Here is a 24,240-nt window from a genome sequence, read left to right on the forward strand (position 1 = left end):
GGGCTGGGGAGACAGCCCAGTCAGCAAATGTTTCAAGCATGAGGAACTTAATTTAATTTCCAGGCACTACATTTTTGAAAAAAATGAAGAGAAAAGAAAGAAGGAAGGAAGAGAGGAAGGAAGAAGGAAAGAAAGAAAGAGAATGCTTTGTTGCTTGTGATGCCAGTGTTGTAGGAGATAGGGGCTTGCTGGCCAGCCTAGGAGTCTCTGGCCAGTGAGTGATGCTACCTCAAAAGAAAATGAAGAGATAGGTGAACTTGAGCAATAACACTAGAGGTGGTTCTCTGGCATCTTCATAATAGCGCACACATTTGCACCTTCACACATATGAACACACACACACACACACACACACACTAAGATATGATTATTTTTATATCAGATGAACGTTTCTTATGAGGGATGGCATGAGAAATAAAACAAGTTTTAAGCCTTTAAGGATGCCTATGCAGTGCAGCAGAGTTTCCTAGCATCCACTGTGCCAAGAGTTGTCAGAGTATCTTCTTAGTCCAGGGGGGGGAAATCCCCCAAAACTTATCAGGCTATTGAATTTCTTCTTCTCTCTCATTTTTTTTTTCAGTTTTTGTTGATGAGAGGAAAGAGAGACACCCCACTCCTAGACATGCACACCACACCACACAACATTCATTGAGGCCCCACCCCCCATTTCTGCACTCTGAATTTTATTTCTCAGGGACATGAACCCGAATGAAGAAGGAGCTTAAGTATTTGAAGAATGAGAAATGATAAACTCTGCATACAAGCCACGATCATGCTTTGGAGACACAAGTATGGGAAATTCACTGGAATTGTTTGTCTACTATTGGCTCTGCAATGTGAACAAATTTCTGTCTCCTTCACTGGGTCTCATTTTTCCAGTATGGAGACTGAAGGGTTGACTACAGTATTCTGAGTCAGACTGCTAGTACATAGGCTTGCACAGCACCCACAACTACTCTTCCAGAGTCTGGGACTTGAATTTCCTTGGTTTTCTATGTCTGTACCTATCTGAGCTACATGCTTCGAAAGCCTCTTGGTCAAAATTATCCACGTGACTCATTTACACATGAATCTGGTCCAGACCCTTAACCACAGGCGGTCTCTTTGGTGAAGAGCTGGGGTGAGACTCAAATTGTCCAATGAGATACTCTAAGGTTTTTCTTTAGAGCCATTGTCCCACAGGATGGAGAGTAGAGAAGCTGTTGCTGGTCATAGAGTGACATGATATGGAAAAAAGCAGTGGTAGGAAGTAGAGTGTGATTCTAACCCAGTTGTTTGAGCCTCTAAAGGAAAGTGTGCCTGAACATCGCCTGTGACAATGAGTTTCTCCATTTCTTCTGAACTACTCCGTGTCAACTTTCTGTCACTTATAAGCCTGAAAACTAAAATGATTGAACTCTCCACCCACCTCTAAAGATGTGTTGACCTCTAACTATAAACTACAGCTTTGTTGTATCCTCTCATATTTTAAAAGTTTCTTTTACTGGTCTCCTAAACTTAGACTATTTTTTCCACTGCTTTAGAGATGTGTCAACTGTATATTCCCTCTTCCTTGGTTCTCTCTCTCTCTCTCACATCTTATCTTATATTTTTCTTTTCTTTCCTTTTTTAAAAATTTCAATGACTCCCAACATTGGCCCTGCCCTCTTGTACTTTCTGTTCTTTCTAAGATGTATATTGCTAATGTATTGAATTCAGTCAACGTATTTCCTGGGTTCTCCTTCAGCTTATTGGTTGAGACAAACCTACAGCAGCAGTCTGCTATAAAATATTTCATGCAATGTAGGAAAGGTACGTACAGACAATAGGAAGACCACTACCTGTGTGGGAGGGCGATGTTTTCCAAAAAGACAAAAGTCTGAAAGCATGTCTAGTTATTTGCTCCAAGGGCTGGCAGAGAAATTGACTGTAAGTGAAGGGCATGAAGCATTAAACAAGCAGCATGTTCAAAGAATAGCATCTAATCAGGTCCATTTGGCTCGAGAGTAGAGTGAAGTCAAGTGGTGAGGGATGTGCATGGCAGGTTGGGAAGGAGCCAAGTGAAGAGCACTGGACGCCAGGCTGTGCCTGTCTGCAAAGCAATGCTTCCCAAGCATATGTTTGGACTCCTCCACTTCAACACGCACATACACCCATGTATACATGCACAGACATTCACTTGTTAAAACTTCAAATTCATGAGACATAACCCACTCGATAGTTGTAGCTTTGAAACTCAAATTTGAACTACTATCCTTAGCCAGTCTTACAAAAAAGCCAAAAAAAGAAAAAAACAACAACAAAAACCCCATCAATTTGGAAATGTATTTTCTTAGGTGACAAAGAACTTCCCTTATTTTCTCCTGTGTCCTTATTTTACGCTAGATACTGGAATCCCACTAAAGAAAAGGTTTCCTTCCTTTACCCTACTCCTTTGTTTTAGATATCTGCACAATTTTCTTAATCCCAATTGATCCATGTTTTCAAAGATATTTCAAATACCAACTTCCAAAGGAAGTCTATTACCAACATTGGGTCTCCACAGCAACATCTTCTAGACTACACTAAAGAACCTATACTGGGTACTGTTTTCATTGCAAAAGCTTTAATTCCAAAAGCACTATAAGCTTCTAGAATCTAGAGCCTCTCAAGTGGGACACTTAAGTTATACTATCTCATTGTATTTTTCTAAAAATTCCTTCGCAGGTGAGGAGACCCCAACAGCCTAGCATTTGGAAGGACACAGAGGCAGTAGCTTTAACCCAGTAATTCTCAAACTTCCGAATGCTGCAACCCTTTAATGCAATTTCTCATATTGTGGTGGCTCCCAAACAGAAAATTATTTTTTGTTGCTACTTCATAACTGTAACTTTGCTACTATTACATGTCATAATGTATATATCTGTGTTTTTTGATGGTCTTAGGAGCCCTCTGTGAAAGAGTCATTCAACCTCTAAATGAGTTGTGACCCACAGAGAAATGCTGCTGTAAGCAGTGTGATTCACTTCCCTTTGTACAGAGGGTCCCCCCAGTATATGAAAGCTCTTGCCCCAGTGAGCACTCACCACACATCCTGAGGAGTCCACCTGGCGATCAGATACACACTTGAAGTTGCGAGTGCAGCCCCCATTGTTCCTTGAGCAGTCACGGACTGGACCAAAGGAGGACAGCAGGTCATTGATGCTTTCAAAGTATGTGGACAGCATCGCTTCTTCCCTTGGAGAAAAAGGGGATGGTTAAACCTCTGGGATAGCTGCATCAGTTTGTTTTGATTAATTAATGTAAATTCCACACATTGGAAGTCATTATGTTGTTACAATTAGGAAAATAACATAAATAAAAGATTAAAGGGGTAAACAGTGAAGAGTATACTACTTATATCCTGTTGTGATAAAGAAAAGGAAATTTACATCTTTATATATTATTTCATTTACACTCATAATTATGGAAAGAGGTTGGTTGTAATATTTCCATTTTACCAATAGAGAAGCTGTGTGTTAGAAATGTGAATTTTCTTTCCTAAGGACTTACACTGTAACAGAAACAACATTGTATGAAGTTCCACCTGGTGGTCTCAACCTCCATCTACTACAAAACTCTGCCACTTGAGCATATGTTTGCATGAGCTCTAAAAACTGTACAGCAGCCCTGGGATTCAAATGTTATTATTCTGACCTCAATTTATAAAATTGAGGCTACAAATATTGTAGGACTTATTCCCAAATTACACAGGCTGTAAATAAGAGCTCCACACAGAAACTCACGATTCTGTCCTTAGGACACCAGAGAGCATTGTTTCTCAAACCATTGCATGCACCTCATACTGGTCAAACTGTCAACAACTATTCCTTGGAATGTCATGGAAATCTCTCCAAATGAGTTTCCTCAAAGATACTGTTTATAGACCTAATATGATGGGATTCCATAAGATGGGTTCTATAATATGGGCAATATACACCAAAGTTTCTCTTGCTATTTTATGAATAAGGAGCTCCATAAAAGTGACTGCTTGCACGGGGATACACATGACTGCTACAGATGCAGTAATTCATAAGAGCGCCCCACTGGTGGTGGGAAAATGCTGTGTCTTCTCACCTGATGTGGCTCATGTGTCCCAGAATGGCAGTAAAACAAACCAAAGAGCAGAAAGAGCTGGTGACAGATACTAGCAATGGAGTCTCTCATTCCTTTTTCCTTCAAGCCTGAAGTGTGCAGATTGGGCTTCTAAATTCATTTTATTTTCTAATTTTAATCCCTTCAGTCTGATTTTTATGATTGGCAGTGAATTTGGTAAGTCCTAACTCTAATAGGATACTCCTCTGTTCAATAATTCTTTGGTACTTCCAGAAGGGCACCTAAGTAGATTTCTTGGCCTTCAAGGGTTTTCACAATCTTTTCTCTAGATATTTATTTGTGATGGCTCTTTTTTGTTATCACCTTGACTACATCTGGAATTAACTAATACCCACACAGCTGGGTACACCTGTGGGAGGTTTTTTTCTTAATTAAATTATTTTTAGTGATCAGCCCAACTTTTAATCCAGATTTTGATGTAGTTATACTTTAATCCAGATCTTTCTTTTTCTTTCTTTCTTTCTTTCTTTCTTTCTTTTCTTTCTTTCTTTTTCTTTCTTTCTTTCTTTCTTTCTTTCTTTCTTTCTTTCTTTCTTTCTTTCTTTCTTTCTTCTCAGAGACAGGGTTTCTCTCTGTAGCCTTGGCTGTCCTGGACTTGCTATGTAAATTAGGCTAGCCTCAAACTCACAGAGATCTGCCTACCTCTGTCTCCCTGAGTGCTGGGATTACAGGTGTGCACCACTGTGCCCTGACAATCCAGATCTTTTGAGTGGGAATATGCCCTTTTAATCTGGACTGCACCTTTTGCCGGCAGCCTATGTAAATGATGTGGAAGAAGGAAGCTTGTTTTTTGCCTGCTTGCTCTCAGTGGCAAGTCTATTCTTTCATTGATATTAGAGACTACTTCTTCAGGATTCTGGCATTATCTGAAGACCAGCTGAGACATCCAGCATCGTGGACTCAACAACTACTGGACTCTTAGGCCTTCTATTGGTAGACATCCATTGTTGGATTAGCTGGACCACAGGCTGTAAGCCATTTTTTAAAATCCCATATATATGTATGTATGTATATATATACATATATATAATTGTCAAAACAGACAAAAGTTTCTATTGTGTGTGTATACACACACACACACACACACATATATATATGTTCCTCTAGCAAACCCTGACTAACATACTATTTGACAATATTTACCCTATCTTTATATTTTTCTGTTGCTTAGCCTTTTGTTTCTTATTCTTTGAAAACTGAATCTTAGGTCAGTCATAAGAACAGATTCTGGAGTGCAGTTATACACAGGGGGACTCCTCTTGGGAGATTCATCTGCAAAAGGAAACTGTCAGGACTTGGTCAGGGACCCACAGTAAATCATCAGTTGATCCCATGGGGAGCTCAGGGGCTGGGGAGGTCCTTTATTGACATGTCAGGTAATAATAAGGCATCTGGACCCTGGTATTCCTACACCCTCTGGTCATTGCAAGAACTGTAGTCTGGAGGTTAGCAAGTGAGCATCATTGGGTGAGGCAGTTCCCTCTGGCTAGACACAAAAAACTGAGGCCATCTGCCACTAATGTTCATATCTGGAGGATGAGGAGAGTCAGCTGAGAAAATAGAGCATGGATCACTATGTCCAGGCTGAGTATTACCCAAAATTCTTGCGACCAGAATCATTATCTACCTAGGAGTTTTGGGGTGGGGAGCAGTATAGACTGTATGTACTTGATTTATTCAACATCTATAATCCAAAAATCTAAAGTTTAAAATGATATAATATCTACAATGTTGAGCATTGCCTAATCACATTTTCTATTCTGTGTAAGATACTTCTCTCTGAATTATTTTCCTGGTGAAATTCCAAGACAAGGTGAAAACTAATTAAATTCATTCATTCATATACACATATATCTTACCTGTTTATTGATTGGCCAATTAATATGTACAAACCCTGTTCTATAACCTGGGATGGAGTAGTGACCTTGGGCAAGTCCTTATTACTACACCCCATTGTTATCTCTTTTATAGAGCTTTCCTTCTGATCCCACAAGATTGGATTCTTTTATCTTGTGAGTACACTGTGTAAATCTATGACATAACCAATTGTCATTACCAGTTCCATTGTCTACTAGTGAGACCGTATGCTTTTTGAGAAAAGGATTTAGGATTTATTCATGCCTATATAGTTCACAAAACAGAGCTGATGGAATATGAGCTAGGCAAAGGTTTTTAAATGAAACAAAGAAGAAAATATCAGGAAGTTCAGGCTCCAAGAATCTTCTACTTTTGTAAGGATTCTGTCCAAGGGCACCATGCTACTCCCTATTCTGACCCTGTGCTCCCATTCTAGGCCCTTCAGATTTGGTTCTATAGAAAGGATGCTGCAGATTACATAAGCAGAATTATGTGATTGCTCCTAACTTAGGATAGAGTCAAGTGACAGGTATATGGGGGGGCGGTGAGGTTTAGAGTTATAAAATGAAGTTCTTAGGAAACTGGCCATATTTGAAGCATGGAAAGAGTGGAAGATATTCGGAAACTACAAAGCTTTAAGATGTCAACACAATCAGAAGTATTTGGAAAAGGCAAGAGCAATGAGGAGATATTAAACAGAAGGAAAAGGGATCTGGGAAAAATGAGAACAAGGAAGGAGACAAGCATAGAGAAATGGCTAAGAAAGGAAAGAAACTAAGGCATAGCCACGTAGTCACCTGGAGTAAAATGAATAAAGAGAAGTAGAAAATAGACAGGAAGACAGACAGACAGCCTAGCAGGGGGAGAGATATACACATAGAGATATACACACAGTCAAACCAGGACAGAAAAAAGTATATGAACAGAGAAATAAAAATGGAGAGACGGAGTAGGAGAAAGAGAGAAATAAATGAGTATGAAAATACATGGAAAGAGGAGAGGCAGGGAAAATGAAAAGATGAGAAACATTAAGACGGACAGAAGAAGTAAATGAAAGACATGGAATGAAAATAAAAGAATGACAAAAGACAAACAGAAGCAAAAAATAAGCAAAAGATGCTACCTTTCTGTGGGACCTGGAGACCACAGATGAGCAGACTGCTAGCTTTTAATAAGATCAATTCTGCATAAACACTGTACACAAGACACAAAGGCCTTACACAGGGCTCTCGCTAAGCCAAGAGGAGCCATTAGATCCACATAGGAAATGAAGCAACTAAACACAGAGAGGAAAAGAGCTCAGGGCAGACACTGCATTTTTCTTTCTTTCTTTCTTTCTTTTCTTCTTTCTTTCTTTCTTTCTTTCTTTCTTTCTATTATAATTTATTCACATTATAATCCCGATTGTTATCCCCTCACACCTTTCTTCTGGTTCCCACCCTCCCTACCTCTCCCACCCTATTCCTCTCCCTTAGACCTCTGATGCGGGCCCTCCTCCCCCACCATTTGATCACAGTCTATCAGGTCTCTTCATGGTAGCCTGCATCCCCATCCTCTGTGTGTGCTCAAGGCTGCTCCTCTAAGGGGTAGTGATCAAATCGCAGGTACCAGAGTTCCTGCCAGAGGCAGTCCCTTCTCTCTCCTTTCCCCATACACATGGAGCATGAGCTGTCCATCAGCTACATATGAACAGGGGGTATAGGTACTCTGCATGCATTGTCCTTGGTCGGTGCATCAGTTTGTGGAGGCTGCCTGGGTCCAGATCCACTGATCTTGGTGGTCTCCCTGTGGAGCTTTTGACCCCTCCACATCCTTCCATCGTCGCCCCAGCCACTCCACTCTCTGATTCAACTCTCAGCTCTCCTCCTAAGGTCCAGCTGCAAGCCCCAGTATCTGTCCCGAACCCCTGCTGGGTGGAGTCTCTCAGAGCAATTCTATGTTGGGATAATATCCACTTGTAAGTGAGTATATACCATGCATGTCTGTCTGGAACTAGGTTACCTCACCTGGGATGATCTTTTCTGGTTCCATCCATTTGCCTGAAAATTTCAAAGTTTTCTTGTTTTATTTTTATAAGCTTTAGGGCTTAATCGGTCAATCTGGCCCTAGTCTAGGTTTTGGGGTTGTTGTATTCTGTTGTACTTCTGAGCTGCCCTACTAGCATTGGAAGAAGCGACTAAAGGGTTAAATGGCTGCCCCAGGGACAGAGGTAAACTGGATTACAGAAATAGGATCAGGATTCCAGGATATCTGCATAAAAATCTAGTCCTTGATAAAAACCACCAACACCATCAACACTAACTTCTGCATTAATGATTTTCCGGGCACATGCTATATGCCAAGTATAGTGTAGGTCATATGGGGTCAAAATTTTTTCCCAATGCAGTTGATTTTGATTTTCTAATAGCCTTGTCACCTATAGACTTTTCCCTTCCATTGGGAAGCTGCTGGGAGTAGCTTTTAGGGGATGTTTGTTATTTTCCCTGGTCATTCAGGCAAGGGAAGGTTGTGCGCACACATCCACTAGAGTTTTTTATGCCACAGTTAAGCACCAACAAATTGTTGTTAACGCAGATGAAAACTCCCATAGCAGTTAAGCCAGTAAACATCAGTGTTCATTTTCCCTGTGACTTAGCCGGACAAGAAAAGCCTGTTTGTTCTCTACACAATCCCCACCCCGGCCCCTAGGTGCATGTGGTCCAAAATACTATCAACTGCCATAGGAATAAAGGTTGAAAACACTGTTTCTTCACCTGAGCTGCATACCAAACATCACCAACTGGGAAAACTGTGTCCCAGGTCTGGAGATTTTAAGTCAAAGGAGACAGAGATGTTGGCAGAGCCATGGTCACCCAACACCATATGGGGGCAATTCTTTGCTTCTTCATAACTCCAGAGACCCCTGACCATGCTTAGCTTCCATTGTCTTCATGGCTTGGAACTTCAGGATCCAGTATCTGCCCCTACTGTTTCAAGGCTTTCTTTCTCGTGTCTCTCCGTCCTTCTCTCCTTGAAAGGACATTATAACTTATAAGATACGCAAGTTTGTAATGTATCCCACAGTTTATGTTGACAGCCATACAGGTAGCATGCTTTACATATAGGGCCTTCAGGAGGTGATGGTATTCTGAGGGTTGTGACAATGCAAATGGAATCAGATGCCCTAATGGGAGGATTCATGCCCTGTGACCACCCCACCCCCTGCCAATGTGTATATGAAGTTGTAACTTTCCACCCTTTCAAAGGACATAATCTTTAAAACATCGTCATGGGAGCAAAGACTGAGCTTCCAGCAGAAGTTGACCCTGCTGGTACTTTGATCATGAATCGCATGTCTCTGGAATTATGAGAAACATTTCTATTCTTTAAAAAGTATCCGGCCTATAAATTGTGTTATAGCAACACAAGGAGCCGAGGCAATCATCCTTATAATTTGAGGCTATAAAAATCTTGAACTAAGAAAAAAAAAAAAAAAAAAAGAGAAAAGAAAATAAAACCTTGAACTCAGTGTTGTCCACCTCCAAAAGTCACATGCATCTGCTCTGTAAATGCTCCTCTGACCCTCTGTCCTCTTACCTATAAAATAGGAACTATATGTGTCTTATTTTCAACTCTAGATTGTTATAAAAATACAACACTTGATATATGCAAATGTGTTCTGCAAACCTGAAAACACACCCACTGTTCATTCATTCATTAAATATTTGCATACTTACTACCCGGCAGGCACTAGATTAGGGATGATCTAGATCTTCCTTAGCTTCTCTGTAACTTGATATCTTTGCCAAAGTCCAGACACTGTCTAAACATTTCCAAGTGTGTTTCTAGCTCTCATACAGTAATTGTGCCCCTTTCCCGAATGGAAAATTTGGATTTCAAAATGTAGTCAGCCAGACTCCAGCAGGCTGAGAGCAGATTCAGTCCCTATCACCTGACTGGTCAGGTGCAAATGCTTCATCTGGGTGCCATTTAGCCTCGTCAGCCTGTGCACCACACAGAGTGAGCGTTAGGCAGGGCAGCTGGGAACAGATGCTGACATGGCTTGCTGTTAATAGACACCAGGAAAGGTCTGTGCCACTCATCGAGAGGTGCGAATGTATGACTCAGAGCCCAGGCAGTGACAAGCCCCCCACTGATGCACACTAATCATTCTCTGATAACAGCATGAAACTTTGTTGTTTTTTTTTTTTTTCAGCTACAGTGAAGGAGGAAGTTGCAACAGCTGCTTGATAGGAGTCAAGTTTTCCTCCCACCTGTCTTTCTCAGTACCCTTTGCAGAAATCACAAGCTACCAGTAAAAAGGTTTGTCTGGAATCCGAAGGCCCTGCAGCAGAACATCAGCTGGGAGGTTTTGGGTTTTTGTTTGTTTCTTTGTCTTTTTGGTTTTCGTTGGTCTCTTAATTTCAATTGTCCATTTTCTTATTAAAAAATGGGGTTACCTATTTCCAGATAACTAAGTTTTCATGAAAAATAAACTCAGTAATTAGTCTGAAATACCTACTATTATGAAGTATAGGGTAAGTAGCAACAATTGGTAATACACATAGTATAATAAAAGTTGCCAAAGGCGTGGCTTAAAAGTGTAAGGAGCCCATGAAAGGAAAGGGGAAGGTCTGCAGTTCCAGGTGGCCAATTTACTCATGTAAAGTGTTCCACAGGTATCCGATTTATTCTGGGCATCCAGCTGTTTCCTGGGTGTGATATAGCATGTGTTGGAGGCAGACATAACAATATCAGTGGGCTAAGAGTCCCATATAGACTGTGAAACAATAATGAGCCTGAGACACCAACGATGGATAGCAATCAATTAAAAAAAAAAAAAAATAAGGATGGGGCAAGATAATGCAGTTGCACCAGGAGGAACAACACATGCTGAGGACTGGAAGAAAGAGGATATATATCTTGATTAGTGGACCTTTGTGAGGTTCAGAAAGGCTAGAATGTCAAGAAGGCAGGGGCTGTAGGCAAGGTAGCAAGGGCTCTTTGTGTCCGGCACTGATGAATACTGTTGTTCATCTTAAGAGTTATAGGCTTCAGCGAAGGATTCTAGCAGCGGTTCTAAACTTTGCCTAGCTAATAATGAGGGTGAGTAGTTTAAAAAATAATGATAGCAAAATGACAACCACAATGCTAATAATAACTGTTTACTGTGCATCCATAATGGCACACACAATTTCAGCACTATGAGTGCCTACCTACTTACTCTTTTCCAAACACAGTGTAAATCAGAAACCATCCCACTTTACCAAAGAAACTGGCATCATCCTAAGGATTAGCTTGTTGGGAAAGCAATTAATATAATACACACAGTCTAAGGAACGATAATGTGGTGGTTTAAATAGAATGGCCCTCACAGGCTCATATATTTGGATGCTTAGCCCCTAGTTGGTGGTACTGTTTTTGGTAAGGAATAGAAGTGTATCACTTAGGCTTTGGTGGGGAATGGAAGCCCATGCCAGGCCCAGTCTCAATTTCTCTCTCTCTCTCTCTCTCTCTCTCTCTCTCTCTCTCTCTCTCTCTCTCTCTCTCTCTCTCTCTCTCTCTCTGTTACTCTCTCTCCTTCCTGCTTGTAGATAAGATATAAACTCTCAGTTACTGCAGCTTCCCTGCCTATGTGCCGCCACATTCTATACCATGATGGTTACATCCTCACCTTAACTGTAAGCAAGTCCTAATTAAATGCTTTCTTTTATGAGTTGCGTTGGTCATGGTATCTCTTCATAGCAATGGGACAAATAACTAAGAAGGGAATGTGCTGGGACGGCTGTGGAGATGAATCATGCTTGTGAGGAGAGAATGTACTATGACATGTAACGGTAACAAAAAGGCTGACATCTATTGGGGTGTTAGCAGCATTTTGATTTCACATGAGCGACTTCATTTAATTCTTGCCTTAGTCCCATCGAAAGCTTTATTATCCTATTTTTATTTCAACATGAAAATATATGTCCACAAATGTAGTACTGGTGTCTTATGGATCTGAGAAGACCATTGAAGAACCCAGGCAATAGAGTTAGACCAATCCTGTGAGTGTCTAAACATGGTCTCCTTGGTGTCTTGCTTTCCTCTTTATGGCTCTTTCCTATCCAGTGACTCTGGGAGTGGTGTTCAAGCTGACACTTCATATTCCCCTTCCTCTAGCAATTATAGTTCGCACTAATTTAGGCGGAGAGAATGGATGGCTGAGCAGAGTGGTCTCATAGCTTCCTGTGAGCATCTTGTGTCTTTGAGTAGCTTGTAACTTCCTGCATACTAAGAGACTCCTTGATCACATCTCCTGGTGCACTGAGCATACTGCAGCTGCTCTCTGAATAAGGACAGGGGCAAACGGATCAGAGGAGGGGGTGGGTAAGACTGATTAGCTATGTAGCCATGGGAACAAAGAGAATATGACCGTGATGCCCATTGTTTGCCTGCGGAACAGACATGACATTCATCTCACAGGCCTCTGGGTTAGAACTCAATGAGTTAAAAGATATGAAAACCCTTCACCATAACCAGACTCAAATGGGGATCTTCCCAGATGGTCAGCATGTTTCAGAATGTATTTCTTCACTGGATAAATAGTTACCCAGATTCACCGTGTGGCCTGGTGGTTCAGTGTACAGCAAAAGAGCAAAGCAGATGTGGCTTGAGGTTTATTAAATAGAACAGACACTGGAGAGGTCCCTGTTTCTGTAGTGGTAACTGCATCCTTTCCTAAGCCCGGGTTTCTGTTTGGGCACTTTCTACATCTGTGCCTGTGTGTCTCTCTCCATGCCTGTGTCTCTCTCTGTATCTAAGGATGTAATTGCAGGCTGTGATGGATGCCCAGAAACACCTCACACCAGAAAAACATATGGGAGAGATGCAGATCTAATCTAGGGTGAAGGGGTTGGAGCTAGGGGAAGGGTTCCCTGGAAAATGTCACGCTGCCTCAGCCAATTTAGCCTGTGGCATGATGACACTAAACTGCAAGGGCTTCCTCAGAAGTGTCCTGGTGATGCCTGTCTCACCTCCACCATCCACAGTGACAATGGTGTTCACCTGATTTCTAAGTCCATCTTTCTTCCTCTCTGCATTTGATTTGACTATTCAGTAGTACATATTCTTCTCGTCATCTCCCCTCCTCCCTCAACAACAAAAATGGTTCAGTGACAAATGCTGAACCTTGGGGATTATTTATTCATGACAAGCCACATGGAGTCTCGGATGGCTCCACATGACTCACATCCCAGAGAGATGCTCATTATGATGGGCAGCAGTGGTGGGAGGCCTCCTTTTTCTGGAGGGCTTTCATAGAAAGCCAATACCTTCCCTCAACTGTGAGTGTTCCAGCTGCTGGGAGCTGGGAGATTTTGTAGAGCCGGGGGTGGCAAAGGATCTGCTGTACATCAGCAAAGCTCACCATTAGATGGTAGATTGGTCTGTGTCTCCTAGAAGGGAGTAGGGTGTCAAGTGCAGAATCCAAGTTCAGCTCTGCTGCCCTCTGTTGTGTGGTCTTCACTATCACTACCATTGGGTTTCTCATTCCACACTAGCACAGGGTGATCTCAAGAGTCCTTTCAGGAGGTCAATATAGTACATGCCTCCCTAGAAAGGCTGTCAGCTGCTTTCTCTTGTCCACTGTCAACTTCAGAGATAAGGTACAAGTGTGAGAATGGAGGGAGCAGAGCCACACCCCAGGAAATTAAGGAGCTTTCAGCACAATCAGTAGTGAAATCCGAGATGACTGTCACCATATCACTACGAAGAAGCTGAGGGCTCAAAACACTGCCCTGCCATTTATTAGCTCTGAGTCTCATTTCTTCCTGCAAAAATAGGTGACAAAACCTAATTTCTACGTTACCAGGCATATCCAGAGGCAGATAGAGGGAGGAGCTGTGTTATACCGCCCCCCCCACCGCCCAATCTCATAAACAACATCTTAAAATCAGAATGGGTAGTTGAATCAACATAAATTAAGATATCAATAAATGGGCACATGGGAACACTCTGCAAAGCTCTGAGCCTAAAACAGATGTCTCGAGACTCACTTCGATTTAGGGAGGACCATTATCTACCATGCGGGCTTTCCATCCACCCTGAAAATCACTCAAGTCCAGCCAACTTTCTTGTATGTGGTCTTGCATTAATAGCCAGAATTCTTTGTCAGTCTAGTGAAGTCTGAGGCCCCACACATCTTATAATCCTGTTTTTCATGCATGAAGCCAAATACAAAAGGATTCTAAAAGAAATCATTTATCAAAATCATTTTTTCAAAATGCCACTTGTAGCATAATAATATATATGCTTCTTTAGTGACACATCAAATTAAAAGATCCAGTACCAGATGCAATAATAACCATAAATTCAAAGTAGCTATGAGCATAAGCTATATTTTAAGACATCTGCAGCAAATGAAATATGATATCAAGCTATATGTAATTTCCATTGGTGACAAAGGCGCAGATGCTGTTAACACACTCGTGTTTGTGGCTGCTGTAAGAAAGGGAACAGAATGCTAAATTTCAGTGAGAATCTGGAAGAACTAGGCATATATTATTTTTCTGTGGCATTTCATAGATCTCCACCCTACACCCCAGGTCTAGGATTACAGCCTCCACTGACACCTGGCTAGATAAAGTTCTTTGCTGAATGCATGTCACTTTGTGAATATAACCCGAAGCTTGGGTCCAGATAAGAAGAGACAGGAAATTAAAAAACTCAGCTCTGATCACACCAATATAATTACATCCTGGAGAGTCCCATAGGATATAGCGAAAAAACAGACATTGGCTTCAGAAAAATATAAAAATCCCAAGGGTTTTATCACTGCAGAAGTCACCTCCCCCCGCTGCCTTCCTTCTCCTTCGCAAACGTCATTGAAATATTTCCTAGAAGTGTGGCTGTGCATCTGGCTGAAAGACACTCTACCTCTGTGCAAGCTTGCAGCTCCTTGTCCCTGTCTCCCATACTTCTGTTTGTGTGTGTGTGTGTGTGTGTGTGTGTGTTGGGGGGCCTTATTACAGACACTGTAGTTAGGAACACAGTAGAGATGTAGTTTTCAAAATTTTTCAGTATTTTCTGGGTGTTGTGCATCATGCTAGATGTGCCTCACATGATCCAGATGTTGAGCCAAGTCCCTGACCTCAGAAAGCACACAGGCCAGGGCAGAAAGAGCAAGCAAAGCCACTGACACACGCCAAGAGAACATGCAGAGATACATAAAATCAGGTTGGGTGTCCCCACAAGGATACAATGATTTCTTCCTGGTCTGAGTGGAGAAGCCTTCCTGGAGTAAGAAGGATGTTATGGTTCTCAAGAAATAAGAGGACAATGATGATATAGAAATAAAGACAAAGAATGGAAGAATGTGAGTAGAAGGGAAGAGGGGGCGGGAGGGTCAGGGAAAGGAGCATCTTGTCTTAAAGACCAGCAAACACAGAGGCAGTAAAGGAAAAGCACACAGAATGGGAGGGTTGCAGAAACAGGCAGTGAGCCCATGACTAAGGCAGGTAGTGAGTGGGCAGTTGAAAGCAGGAAGCTTGCTTGTATCTGGTGAGTGTGCTTTGTAGACGTTTTCCACAGTAATATGAAAAGGCAGTGCTGATTAGCCTAATTTATAGGTGGGGACACCAGGGCTCAAAGTGGGGAACTCACTCACAAGCCCACAGTTCCCTCTGGGGAAACTGGAGTAACTGTTCCTGTCCTGTAGGTTGAGGCAGAAATCACTTGCTCCAACCCTCAGCAAGGTTAACAAGTAGCTGGTCCAGAAGACAGGCTCAAACTGACAGTTCCAGTAGAGCCACAGCCGGAGTCCTATTGTACCTGGAAGACTTTCCAGAATGAACGCCATTGAAGAAAGCTGGACTCTCTGAAGTTCTACCGTCTGATTCAGGAACCAAGGCCTTTGAGTTAGACTTCTTCAGTTGGAGATCTGCCCTCTCCCCACATTACAGCAGCCCCATTCTGCTGTTTCCTTTGTCCTTACATTTCCTCTCTGCTGAGCCTGCTGGGGACCTTGGAGAGAGCAAGCAGGAAGAGCTTGGTGTGTGTCTCTGGGAGCAGTGAAACCTCAGTCAGACCAAGCTGCGTCCCAAGGTTTGTCTTCTGCATGACTTTCTACTCCGCTGCTTTGTACACTGGCTCTTTACTGACCCCTTGAGTGTCCTCAGTAGCTCACTTCTGCTTTTCTGTTACACATATTCCATTTTCCTCTCATCTTGAGCTCCTTAACGTTTCTTCTTACCCTTTCATGGCCCTGTTTATAGTTTTATCACATGCAACTATATACACACACTCACACACACCCACACCCCCCCACAGCCCCACCCCCCAAACCCACATACCCCTATATCCCCACACACCTGCACACACACCCACATCCCTCCCATACCCACACACTCCCACACATCCCCATACCCTCCACATCCCCGCACACCCCCCACTCACTCACATCCTCCCCCACACCCACACCCCACACACATCCACATACTGCCCACACACACACACACACACACACACACACACACACATACACCGCCCTCCCCACATCCACCCCCCACACCCCAACACACCCCCATGTGCACACCCCACATACACACCCACATCCCCCTATACACACACCCACACATACCCCCCCCCCCACCCACTCCACACTAACATCTTGGCTATATGATAGAAAACTTTTTTGATGTTCTTTCTGGATCTGGCTTCCTTCCTATAACATAATGGTTTCCAGTTACATCTGCTTTTCCAAAAGTTCCATAGCTTCATTTTTTTCCCCTATGGATGAATAACATCTTATGAAGTATATGTTCCACACTCTACTATCCACTCCTCTGTTTGTGGCCACTGAGGTAATTCCGTTTCCTTGCCATTGGGAGTAGCACAGCATCTCCATGGCAGGACTCAAGAATTCTTTGGCTGTACACTCAGGAGTGGCAGTGCTCTATCACAGGGTGGTTCTATCTTTAAGGTTGTTCTCTTGCTTTGGTTTGTTGTGAGAAAGCTTCATGTTGGTCTCCATACTGACTTTCCCAGCTTGTAAACCCACTAGCAGTGAATAATGGTTCTTTTTCTCCCACGTCCTCACACGCATTTCCTGTCATTAATCTTGATAGCCACTCTGAGTGAGATGAGAGGGAATCTCCAGGTAATTTTAGTTTGCATTTCCATTACAGGGAATGAGGATGAACCTTCTCTTTCATCCATTTGAGTCCAGTTTAGTCACATTCTCCATGGCCTTACTGACCACTGAGTATATGATATTACTGCTGATCACAGGACAGTGAAGACACTGAGCTCTCTGCTCATGTCATTTCATGCAGCACTTACGGAAACCATGTTACATACATTCATGTAGTCCACTGCACAGACCTAACACCCAAGGTTAAGGTGGAATGAAAGAGCTTCTGCAAGTCACAGAGACAATATTGAGGCCAAAAGGCCTGGAAGAGAGTCATAGACAAGTAGCCCCGCCACTTGGGAAACTAAAGTGGGAAAGACCATAAGTCTGAGAGCCGCCTGAGCTGCACAGAGAATCGTAGGCCAATCTTGGTTACATAGTAAGAGCCTTTTTCCAGAGACAGAGGTTAGGAGAAGAGACACAGAAGGGTGAGCTCTGTGTGAGTTCAAAGCTGAGGGCGCCAACTGCCATAGCATCCTGTTCTCCATTTCTACTTATTCTGGGAGGTTAACATCTCAAAATGCAGCCTCACTGTAGAGAACCCAGCCTGTGGAAGGCACAGCTGGAACAAGAAGAGAAAAGGAGTAGTTGGGTTCACAGTGGAAGGGTGAAGGAGCGCCATTATGTTTTATTTTTTTCTCATGGAAAAAAATATATGGGCTTCAGCTCAGTGATACACACCATGGGATATCAAATATTTAAGGATACAGTAAGCAAACGGATAGGTGGGCAAACTAAAATTGAAAGAAACTACCAGGAGTGACTTGCATGAACGAGAGCGCTGCACCCAAATTTTCTTTAAATTTCTCTTTAAGTAATACCCCAATGCTTCCTTCACTCCTCTTATCATGACCCACCTCCACATTCTCCATCCAATTCACATTTGTGACATATCTGCTAACACTAGGCAGAGCTCTAAGCCTGTGTAGGTGTGAGGCGATGCCCTCACATAGCTTGTACCCAGACAGAAAGGCACTGTTACAAATACACAGAAATGAACTGATGGCAGGCCTACTTGAGATGAATGCACAAGTTAGCATTTAGAAGCACAGTGCTCTCACTGTGTAAATAGGCCCTTACATGTGTGGAGGTTTGTATTATTTTCAAAGGGTTGTCACATGCATCATTTTATTGAGTTGTCAAAGTCACTCCTGGTTTTGCTATATACATTCAAAAGAAGAGTAATGGAGTTCATGACAGACAAAATGGCTCCATTAAATTAGATCCTGGGATTTCTGGGGCATTACCCATAGCTTGCAGTGACTGATGGTGGTGGGTAGAAGCTGGAGGAAAGTGGTCTGAACTCAGGCTGAAAGACACATAAATGCATTATGAGAGACTAGACCTACAGAGCAGAAAGACTTTCTGCCAAACAACTGCAAAGACCCAGAGCTCAGTTGACCTAAATAGTACATTAATGTGGGGAAGGATAACCTTCCAAGTGTCCTTGGAATCAATGAAAGAAAGGCATGTGAAAAGAGCAGCTCATAGCCCTTGAAAGCACTGAGCATCCCAAGCAGAGGGACTTGGACTTTGCTGCATCCCTTGGTCCCACTGACCCTGGTTTTCTTACTTATCAAAGGAGATTTGAGTACCCACCCAGACAACTGGCATGAAAACACAAATGAGAGAAGTGGCTGAAAATACCACATGTGTTACCTGCCAGGCACAGATCGAATGTCTGACCAGTGCAAATTCCTTTTTACTGCTCTTCCCAGTTCCCTGCAGGGTGGCAGCTGTCTGCATGGTGTTGACAGTTTATGAGAAAGCCCAGTGTCTCAAAAGACTCAGCTTCTGTGAAATACATGTCACTTCCACTTGCAGGAATTACTTTATTCTACCAAATAGAAATCAGAGGCAGGGAAAGGCTGTACCCAGTTTATCAGTTGTTTGAACAATAAAATACTAGATAGTAAAATATGGTAATTAAATATTAGCTCATTCAACTGCTAAATAAGTACTCTAGTTACACAAAGCATCAGGGCTATCACTACAGGATTTAATAATCTTTTGAATGTGGTAGAAATCATCAATAATAAGACTGTATGTATTCAAAGCCTCAAATGATAATTGCTAATTTATTTAGACATAATACTTATCTAAATCTTGATCCATCTATCTACCCACCATTCCGTTCACCATTATAAAATATTCCTTATTCAGTATCTACTGTGCTTTGCCCTATCCAATGAGCTGCCAAAATACAGACATACATAAGACTTATCTCTGAATATAGCAAAGCCAATGGTCTTTTAAAGTAGGAAAAAATATGGGAAAAAGTGTCAGAGAATGTTCACAAGGGCTCAGAAAAAGGAAGATTGGAGATGGTACATGGATTAAGAAAGATGTTAATATCGTTATGCTTGAAATTTAAACTGTATGCACACATTATTTACTTAACCTGAATGACTGCATTGCTTTTAGAAAATCTGTGATGGCACTGAGGGAGAGGGAGGAAAGAAAGAGTAGAGGCAGAAAAGTGCAAAGGATCAAGGACTGAAAGCAGCCATTCTATTCAAGCATGTGGAATAAAAGGCCAACAAGACTGGATTGTAAAAAAAAAAAAAAAAAAAAAAAAAAAAAAAAAAAAAAAAAAAAAAAAAAAAAAAAAAAAAAAAGTGGCATTGGGGAAATGAGAACCTTGAGATAAATTGATCTCTAAAAGCTCGCCTATGTCTTAGTCTGCTCCTCTCTGGCAAGATGCTAGGTTTTCATCAATCCTATTTTTGTCACATGACAATTCTCAGCACTGAGGGGTTATAGTGAACTGCTATACTCCAGTTCTACTTGTGAGGTAGTAATTTGCCAAAATTTATGGTAAACAATCTTGCCTAATGCACCAAGACTCCGGAAGTCTGTTCTTACATTTTGACCAAGTGATTATAGTCATAAATTCTGGAGGAAAAATGAGCAATGCAGGTGAAAATGAATACAAAGATGTTCATCACAGTTTTGTGTTTGATGAGTTTAAAAATAGAAACAATCTGCACTGAGAAGATGGCTCAGTGGCTAGCAAGCACAAGGGCCTGACTGTAAATTCTCACAATGCATGTAAATGCCCGTCAGTTGTGGTGGTGGCCTGCTATCCTAGAATTTGGGAGGTAGAGACAGGAAATTCCCAGAAATCTAGCTAACTATACTGGCTGGAAGTCATGGGTTCCCTGTTCAGCCAAAGTGTCTGCTTCAATAAATAAAGCAGAAAGTGACTGAGAAAGACACCTGGCATTTACTTGGGCCTCTACATGCACAAATACATTTGTACATGTGTACCCGTAGACACACAACCACATGTGGAAAAATGAAAGCAACTTATATACCAAACAATGAAGAAATGACTGTAGATATTATGTATCACTCATACAACAGGATGCCATATGAAAATTTATAATTACAATTTCTTCATCTAATTGGTAATATGGAAAACTTTACACTGTAACATCAATTTTATAAGAAGATCAAATTAAATAGGTAAGAGCATCATGTAGTAAAACATTTAATCTAAGGAAGAGAGAGCATCTAACTGAGAGTAATACATGTAGACAAAAGCATGACCAATGAACAGCCTTTGTGTTAATTCATACAGTATCACTCATAGAAACAGCACCTCACGGGGGCTTATGAAAATTTCCACCCATTTTTTTTTTTTTTGAGGCATAGCCGTACAAATTTATCAGTTAATGGGCCCTGTTTTCATTTTGCTTACAAGATGAGCATGTGAACCGACACCACAGTCCTTGGCATATGAATCGATGTACTTATACTTTGGTTTACTTCCTACAGCCACAAACCTTGTGGAGTGTGATAGCACAAATAAGAGCATGTATGAGGCACTACAGAAACACTTCAAGCTGTTTGGATTTGATGTAGTTACACCCTGAGTGTTGTCTCCAGATGAGGCAAAGATTGTGAACTTCTGGGTACATCATGTAAAGAAAGAACACTGAGGTCTGGAGGTTCTAACACAGACTGATACCTCTCTTATGCCACCTGCCAGCAATGAGCAAGCATATGATGTCGGAAGAGGGACCCGCCGTCTTGACCCTGTCTTGATCTCAGATGGCATGGGAAAACACATGTTCATGAAGGTTGGAGAGACTGGGATGCTTGGGAAGTCATGGAAAACAGAAAGAAGCAGTGGGCTTTCTCTGCTGCAGCCCTGAGCGACCTTGGGCAGTTGCTGGAGCAGTGTAGGCAGTAAGTAGGCTCACACAGTGTTGCTTACACCTCCATAACTCAGGAGATATAAAGTTTGAGATCAAGGTTGATTACATCCTCAGCCCTCTCTCCCCCCTCTAGCCTCCTCTCCATAGAAGAGCAGCCCTCACTGATTCTGGCAGTTGCCCGGCAATCTGGCTTTTTAAATTTTTTAAGTAATTTATTCAAATTACATCTCAATTGTTATCCCCTCACTTGTATCTTCCCATTCCCCCTCCCTCCCTCCTTTTTTAAAAGCTTATATGAAACACCCCCACCACTGACATTGTGGTCTCCAATGTGTGCATGTTTGCCTCTGAACTTCCCTTTTCATAATTACCCTAATCAGATGAGATCAGACCCCACTCTAATGGCCTCATTTAAACTTAATTAGCTCTTTAAAGATCCCTTTCCATGTTCAGTTGAACACTGATGTACTAAGGGTGAGGACTTCAATGTCAACAGAGAAGGGATATAATCAAGTCAATAAACATCCATCTTCTGACTCTCAATTTCTCTATTTTCAGCAAAGCTCACTGATACTCATCATAGCAGAGCATGTCTATTCCTTCCTTTCCTGCTCCCTCCCCTCTCCCTCCCTCCCTCCCTTCCTTCCTTTTTTCCTTCTTTCCCTCCAGGTATCTCTTCATTGTGTACTCTTATCATTTAGGTCCTCCCATTAGCTCCAAGTTTGTACAAGAACATAAAGAATATAAAAACTAGTTCACTTTTTTAATATCAAAGGGATATGAGCTCCTCCTTTCTTAGGTTTCTATGAGAATAGAGATTATAGAGCAGGGAAAGGACCAGTCCTGCCAGATGCATTGTCAGGGAGATCTACGGGACTAGGATCCACACAATGTTTTGCCCTAGAGCTGCTTGTTCTAAATAAGGCCTGAAACAGGCTGCTTTTTGCCTGTGGCTGCTGGAGAGGAAATAGTCAGGGTAGAGAGGACACAATGGACACAGTGATGCTTGGTGAAGTATTCTAAATAGACTCCATGTACAGAAGACATGAGAGCTGACACCTACTGCAATTACATTTTTGATTCTTCTTATTTGAAGCAGAGTGTCATTAGCCGAGGCTGGCCTTGAACTTGCTTTGTAAATAAGCTGGCTTTCACCTCCTAATGCCTCTGCCTTCACCTGCCAATTGCTATGCAATTGGTTTCCTTCCTCTTTCCTTCCTTCTTTCCTCCCTACCCTGTTAGTAAGGGAAAAATTTGGAAGACAGTAAAAAAAAAAAAAAAAAAAAAAGTGATTTAACAAAGAATCTATTTCTTGTCTTGGAATTGTTCTAGTTGCAGTGGAAATAGCAGTAAAAAAAATGCTTTTGCCCCATTAAGTTTACATAGTAGTGCAGAAGGCTGATATCAAGCTGTGAACAAGGATTAAGGAGTTATGTGTCTTTAGCATCAAGTAGTTACTGTGACAGATGGGGTTATGGAGAGCTGGGGCAGGACGTGCTGTCTTTCTAAGGAGGCCTCGGAAAGCCTCCTCGATAAGCCATCAAGGTGTAGGGCCATGGAGATAATCAAATGGCATAATGAACGTGGAGTGATTAGTGTAGCATTTGGCGCAGAGCAAGTGCTCAGAAAATTGCTGCTGTTGATGTTGTTATTGTTAATTATGTTCTAAATTCCTTGCCTGAATATGGGGACATTATGCCTAATTCATAAGGTTGCTGAATAGATTAAATTTGGAAAATCATATAAATAAACTTGCATGGCAAATTCAATGACTATTGAGTGCCAACTACGTACTGTGTTCTGGATGGCAGAGAAGGACCCCTGAGGAAATGGCTTCTAAGCAGAGGCAGCATAGAGATGCTGCAACCAATCAGGCTGGTAAAGAAGCTTGTTAAAAGGCAGGGAGAAAAGCAGATGCAAAGGCCCAGGGGCAGGAAAGGGACTGACCCCTGAATGAGAATCAGAAGTCAAACCCAGAACATCTCAGAGATGACAGTTCTGGGTTTGGTTACAGGCAGAAAACAAAGGCATTGGAAGGTTTAGAGTAAAGGGTAAAATGGCCTGATCTATGTGTTAAAGGATAATTCGGACCTCCATGTACAGATGACAGTCATGTCAAGTCTTATACATGACAATGTAACAATGTTTGCTTGAGGTCATTACCAGGAGTATATATGAAATGTATGAACATTAACCTAAAACAAATATATGCATTCCGTGCCTGCTATGTGTATAGATATCAGTTGGAGCAGTACAGATAGAGGCAGAGATAGCACCGTTCTCAAGGACCACTCAGTGAGACTATGGCACAAGGCAGATACCCAGAAAGTTGTTTCCATTTGATATGAGGTGATTTGTCATGATATATTATTTACATTTTTTATCTCTACTGCTCCAAAAGTAACAGAACTGAAATATATGTTGACTAGTGGATGGCTCAGTGAGTGCTGGCTGCCAGGGCTGCCAAGTGAGGTCTATCTCTAGGACCCTCACGCTGGGAGGAGAGAATCAACTCTGCCAAGCTGCCCTCTCAATTCCACATGTGCAGCCTGCTATTCTCATGCCCACAGACACCCACACAAAATAAAGAAAGCAATGTAATAAAAATGTTTCGTTAAAATACTAACATGGGGCCCACAAGATAACTCAGAGGAGAAGGGTACTTGCTGCGAGGACCTGAGTATGAGCCTTCTGCATGCTGGAAGGAGAGACAAAGACAGACTCCTGAAAATTGTCTCTGACTTCCACATGCATGCAGTGGTGTTTGCTTGTACATACAAGCACACACACATACACACACACACACACACACACACACACACACACACACAAATATTAAAAATCTATTGTTCTTCCTTAAAGAAGAAAGAAAAGAATATAAAAGTGAAAAGACAAGGAAACAATATAGGAGAGATCAGTTCTCTCTCTTTCCTTTGTGTGTGTTTATGTATGTGTGTG

General features: G+C 41.9%; 1 protein-coding gene across 3 annotated transcripts in view; it reads right to left on the reverse strand.

Annotated features, from left to right (window-relative positions):
• Astn2 (astrotactin 2) overlaps positions 1-24,240 on the reverse strand; it is a 985,961-nt gene that overhangs the window by 409,982 nt on the left and 551,739 nt on the right. For all 3 annotated transcript variants that reach the window (XM_051163215.1, XM_051163211.1, XM_051163209.1), the window contains one exon: positions 3,045-3,195. In XM_051163215.1, coding sequence (XP_051019172.1) covers positions 3,045-3,195 — 151 coding nt within the window. The remainder of the gene's footprint in view (positions 1-3,044; positions 3,196-24,240) is intronic.

This window comes from Acomys russatus, chromosome 2, assembly GCF_903995435.1.
Source record: "Acomys russatus chromosome 2, mAcoRus1.1, whole genome shotgun sequence".
NCBI classification, from domain to species: Eukaryota; Metazoa; Chordata; class Mammalia; order Rodentia; family Muridae; genus Acomys; species Acomys russatus.